General features: G+C 36.7%; 1 protein-coding gene across 1 annotated transcript in view; it reads right to left on the bottom strand.

Moving 5' to 3' along the window:
* PANK3 (pantothenate kinase 3) overlaps positions 1-5,591 on the bottom strand; it is a 27,761-nt gene extending 22,170 nt beyond the window's left edge. The window contains exon 1 of the mRNA XM_085299582.1: positions 5,539-5,591. Coding sequence (XP_085155708.1) covers positions 5,539-5,566 — 28 coding nt within the window. The 5' untranslated portion in view covers positions 5,567-5,591. The remainder of the gene's footprint in view (positions 1-5,538) is intronic.
* Between the last annotated feature and the right edge of the window lie 6 nt (positions 5,592-5,597).

Below are 5,597 nucleotides of genomic sequence, written 5' to 3'. Positions count from 1 at the left end.
TTAACTGTCAAGAAAATCCAGTTCACTATGCAGAACTTGTTTTATTGTATTATTTAGCAGTTTGAGTTAAAAAATAGAAACTTAAACTAAATGTATTTTTCCATTTCTCTAAACACGTTTTCCTCTACATACTTGTACACATTCTTAGGCTTTTGGTATTTGCCAAAATATATTCTGCATATAACAGAGTAAGATTAATGGGAAACTGTAACACCTAAATCAGCTTGCAGTATAAAGAGACTGGTATGTCTAAAGGGACAAGTTAGGAGAAAGCATACCCAAGATCTTTGGCCTGCTAAATCAAGACATTTCAACATTTYGACTAGAAAGCAAGCTTCCTGTGTTGTACTAATGTTACACAGATGTGTATACACCAGCACCTAGAGAACAAAATTGTATTTCAACCRTTCTCAGCCCTTTAGATATCCGAGAATTTCTCTGCTTAAGTAGTTTTGTAACAAGTTTTTGGTTTAAATATCCCAAGTCCCTCACATACTAAATTTGAGCTGGGTAGGATTAATACTCCTCACAGAAGATTTAACCTTTCTCCAATGGAATGCTGGAAACTCAGTATGACATTTCAGATTTAAGKTGAAGTCTTTTTACAAAAAATATTAAGCTGTGGTAGTAGACCATATCGAATATGCTATTACCAAGCCACCAACAAAGATATGTACAACATATAAGATAAAAATGCAAATCTTATTCTAGGATCACATATCAAGAGTACTGTATACAATACAAAGGTAATTATTCCACTCTGCTTGGCTCTGGCAAGGTTTCAACTAAATTACCATTTCCTATTTTGGAAAACACATTAAAAAAAAAAAAACAACCAAACAAAAAGCCCCACAAAGTCTCCAGGAAAGAAAACAGAGATTTAACATGACCAAGAAGACATATCAAAACATCTCATTTTGCTCTCCGAGAAACAGAGGTTTCTCAAACTGCTGTCGTATTTCTTTTCCTTCTCTTCACCTTCACTCTGGAATACATCTGGAAACGCYCCCTGCACCTAAGTCCATAATGGTCTGGTACTCCATACCCAACACCCCTGCCTAGTCTGGCAGAGCTTGCCTGGTTCAAGAAGCAACCCCNAAAAAAAAAAAAAAAAAAAAAAGACCTGTCAGCTGCCCCCTTTCACTTGGAGACTGTATTTGTCTCCAGTTACCAGAAACTCCACAGCAGCATAACTGAAGCTGCTAGACTAGAAAGTAAATGACTAGGTAGTAGGGAACGGGTAACAGGAGTAAAACTTTTCGACTGATCAAATCTGACACATTCCCTAGTGGGAAGGCAAATAGCAACTAACTTGGCTGCTAAAAAGAGTGGTAAGTTTTTCTTACTATTTAACCTAACATAATCACTGCTGTTAATTGAGGTGATTTCAATAGGAAGTTTAGGGAATCCCTGTAAGCAAAAGTTTAAGGAGGGACTGGACAAACACCTGGGGTAAGGTATGCAAGACAAARCTTTTTTTTTCCCCTCACATACATACATACATAAATGACCTTCCAAAAACATGAATGCAGTACTACACCTTGTAGTCTTACTACTACTACTTGTAGTCTATCACTCATGGTAACCTAGTCATCAAGAAATATTTTTCCTCTATGTAATTAATTGAAAATTTAAATCTCAGTACTCAGTAATGACAACACTTCTTGGTACAGGAAATGATATCTGCATTAAAATTATCTAACATGCACTGTTACATTCTTCTACAAAGATTTTCCCATTCCTCTCATGTACCCTACTGGAAAACTTCTCTGTCAAATTCTGTAAACTCACCATACTTTCCTGTTAAACCATCTCTAACGTGCTATAGAAAAGTCACTTTATTTGTAGGATTGCAGGTGGTCATCTGCAATTACTGCAACTGTTACTCATTAGGTTTATCACATCTACAAACGGATACCATGTAAAGCTGATACAAGATGAAATACTGCTACCACTATCTTCTCCTTCATTGTTTAACTGTTAATTTTGTTGACATTTCAGTAGCAATCTCTTCAGATAGAAGTGTTTTAATATAGTGAGATATGCCATATAGATGCATAATCTTAGACTTACACAAATACAGTATAAACTGCGCCTGGCAGTATTATTATTAGAAATAAATTTTTAAATTACAGCAAAAYGAGAGTCTGTAACATCAGATTAAGGTTAATATCAGCTTTCAAAGATTAATAAAAAATAACATGTCACATGCCTAGGCAGTAAGTTTTGAAAACAAAAACCAATTTAAAGAGATTCTCCAGCAACTTAAATGGATTTTTTTTCTCAACTCTTATTACATAAATCCTCCAAGGAATCACTGTATTCATGATGACTATATTTGTCAGTAGAATCAGATTACACAAGATTTTTGTCCTCCTTTTCTATCAATAYAGCATTTTGCAAATTTCTACTACGTACTTTAACATATTATTAAGTCTGGTTTCCCTTTAAGTGAGAGGTAGGCATTTGTTCTCAAATTATATTTTTATAAATACTTTTCAAACAAGCTGTAAATAAGTAACATACATGATCTTTAGTACATATAAACATCAGAAGTCTTGTCATTTCCTTCAGTTTATTATATTTTAGAGCCAAGGTCACTTGAGGAGCAGTGTTCTGGCCCTTCCCTTCTCTCTCAGGTACCTTACACTCCCCTCCAAGTATGAAGGATCCAAATGATTCCCTCCTGTCTTCCCTTAAGATAACTCATGKAATAGCAGCTCTGCAAGATGCTTTGCCCTCATATTTATCACCTTCACCCCAAATAACCTTTGGAAGTTCTTACTACAAGAGCCAGCCATTTTTCCTAGTATGGATTTCCCCAGAAGAGCTATTGTACAAGGGTTGGTTGGAAGGGACCTCTGGAATTCTAGTCCGTCCTCTCACTCAAACTAGCAGGGCTATTACCAACCCTAGATGATGTCAGCTATGGCTTTGTCTAGCCAAGTCATTAAAATCTCCATAGTTTTTCAAGAAACCTTCAAGGATGATGATTGTATAGCCTCTCCAGTTTCYAATGTTATACTAACTTCTTAGTAAACGTTTTTTCCAATGTGCAATCTGAATCTCTGTTATCCTCCTTCAAAAATGCTTATCGCCTCCCATCATGTGCGAAGGAAATTTAAATGTCTCTTTAMTAGACTCTTTCAAGAGTTTCAAAACCAGAGCTATGTTCCATGAATTCACCTACACTTCTCACAAACTGTTTTTATTACTGTGAAAGTAGGAACAGCACTAGCCACTGAATATTTTAAAGAGAGAATCACACAAACATGCCTAGGGATTTATCCACACCAGAAATTCTAAATTCAGTAGGTGCCTCCATTTTACCATCACCTCATTTATTACGACCATGATGCCTAGTCATTGCAATCATGCCTTCTTTCAYGAGGCTAAACATTGCTTTAGCCTGTCTATACTTCTATTTGTAATTCTCTCAATGCTACTTTGTAGGCGCTTATCAACAAATAATGTCTGGTTAAGCAATGGTTAACCATCTCTCCTCTGCCCCATCAAATCTGGCTCCAGCAGGGATATTAAATACTCATATCCTCTAAGAAATGCACACTGAGTCAACAATAGTCAAAAAAAAAGTCCAGAATTGTCTTATACTGTCCAGTTATGAATTATTTGGCTAAAAGTAGTTTTCTGAGCGCAGCTCAACTTTCAGGTAGTGCCAAATCCAGAGCAGTATTTGGGCACCAAATCCCATGTACATTAATGCAATTTCCAATCTTAAGTGCTTTTGTCAATCTGCTCTTTTTCAAATTTCCCTGCTTTAGTCTTTAGTATTTGACTAAATACTTTGCTTCTGATTAGAAGCAAAGGCTGGCAAAATGAGTTCACAGTTCACTTAGAAACTAAGTCCTGTTATATTTTAAAAATCATCAGATTAAACAGCCTGTAGAATATGTAACGTTAAAATGACAAAAAAAACACTGAGTTTGAAAATGTACATTTTCAAAACTTCTAACCAATGAAAGGAGAGAACACAGTGGCAATCTCCTTATTATGCATCATGCAAAACTAGCATAAAAGTTCACATTCAAGAATTGGACGTCTGCAATAACAAATTTTGTACATTTAAATAGTTAAACCTCATTTAAAAATAACAATGACAGGCATTGACAACAAGTTTTAAGTCTACAGCTACAGAAAAGAAGTCACCAAGGCCCAGCAAGGACATTCTGAAATGAACAATATTCTCTTAGCAGCAGCCATACTCTCACTATTTTAAACTACCAAACCACTGTAAAGTTTTATGGCCAATTATTGCTTCAGAGTCATGATATCATTCCTTAAATATTATAGCAGTATAAAAAAAGTTGTCTGAGTTGTACTTTTCATAAACACAATTACAATCAGCTCAGAAATTTCCACACACTGGCATTAATAACAGGTGACAGCTAACTGCATGCTACAGGATGGATATTTAGGGTTTCCCTTGACACACCACAAAGAACATTAAATATTTTCACAGTCTAACTCAATTCCGTATTTATAGGTATTTCCAGAGCCACGCTAATACTTCCTGTATTACACACATGCCTAGTGATCTGTTCTTGTTGGGCTGTTCAAGCAATATACTTGCAATACATACTTCAATATTTTTTCAGTTATATACTTTTTGTTAGATAGGAAGGAAAATAACATTAAGTCTAGGTCTTCAGGACTAGCCATTTYCTTCCCTTTTAGGAACTCAACCTGAAAACAGTCTTTAACTGATGAAAAAGGAAAGAAAACAAAACAGTTTTAAGTCARCAGCGTAATGTTCCTTTCAGCTAAGGTATACCTTCCGTGCAACTYTGCACAGGTCTATCTAACCTGCGTATTCCTGTGACTTGCACATCTATGTATCCATTACACAGGGAAGAGTCCTCATCTATGTGCTACTTCATCAAAACCAGATTCCTTCTTCCCACAAAACAGAAGCGCACTAATAGTCTTAGACATTTTGTTTGCATTCACCTGAGCCTGAACCCTATTTTTGCCCTCCAAAACAAATTCAATACTCACTGTAAAGATAGTAGTTACTATTAGAAATAGTAAGAGATATTACTACAGTTGGTGTTATTAAAGGAAGGCATCAGTTATATTTAAGGATAACTGTACCCAAAGATTTTAAGGCTGTATTATTCTCTCTAAAAATCAGAAATTTATAAGCCCTTAAAAAAACCCCAATCTATAGCAACTGCAGGTACACACACAGCAGTGAAATGCACACCTCAAAACTAAGAGAGTATGTTCTCAAAACCCTGCTTGGGATGCTTTCTATTCAAAAGGAAGTAGTCTTTCTACTGCAAACACTTGACTGAAGATCTGTAGGTTCACCTGAACTCTAAAACCTTACTTAAAAGTGATAAGAGAGCAGTGGGGAAATTCACAGCACGCAGGCAGCTTCCAAGCTCATAAATCACAACCACCTGAAAAACAAGCTCCAGCTTCCCGAAACCCCCTCCCCAGCATGTTCACCACAGCCGCTTCCTCCTCCCCAGGGCAAGGGAGGCCAAACGCGGGCGCAGGAGCGCTCAGGCTTACATGGCTTCTTGGCATCCTTGATCTTCATGGTCGCCGCGCTGCGCCGCTGGCTGTGGAGG

The sequence above is a fragment of the Rhea americana genome, unplaced genomic scaffold, assembly GCF_003343005.1.
Source record: "Rhea americana isolate MKP2758 unplaced genomic scaffold, rheAme1 scaffold_150, whole genome shotgun sequence".
Taxonomy (NCBI): Eukaryota; Metazoa; Chordata; class Aves; order Rheiformes; family Rheidae; genus Rhea; species Rhea americana.
Note: the sequence above shows the minus strand (reverse complement) of the source record. Positions and strands in the feature narration are given on the sequence as shown.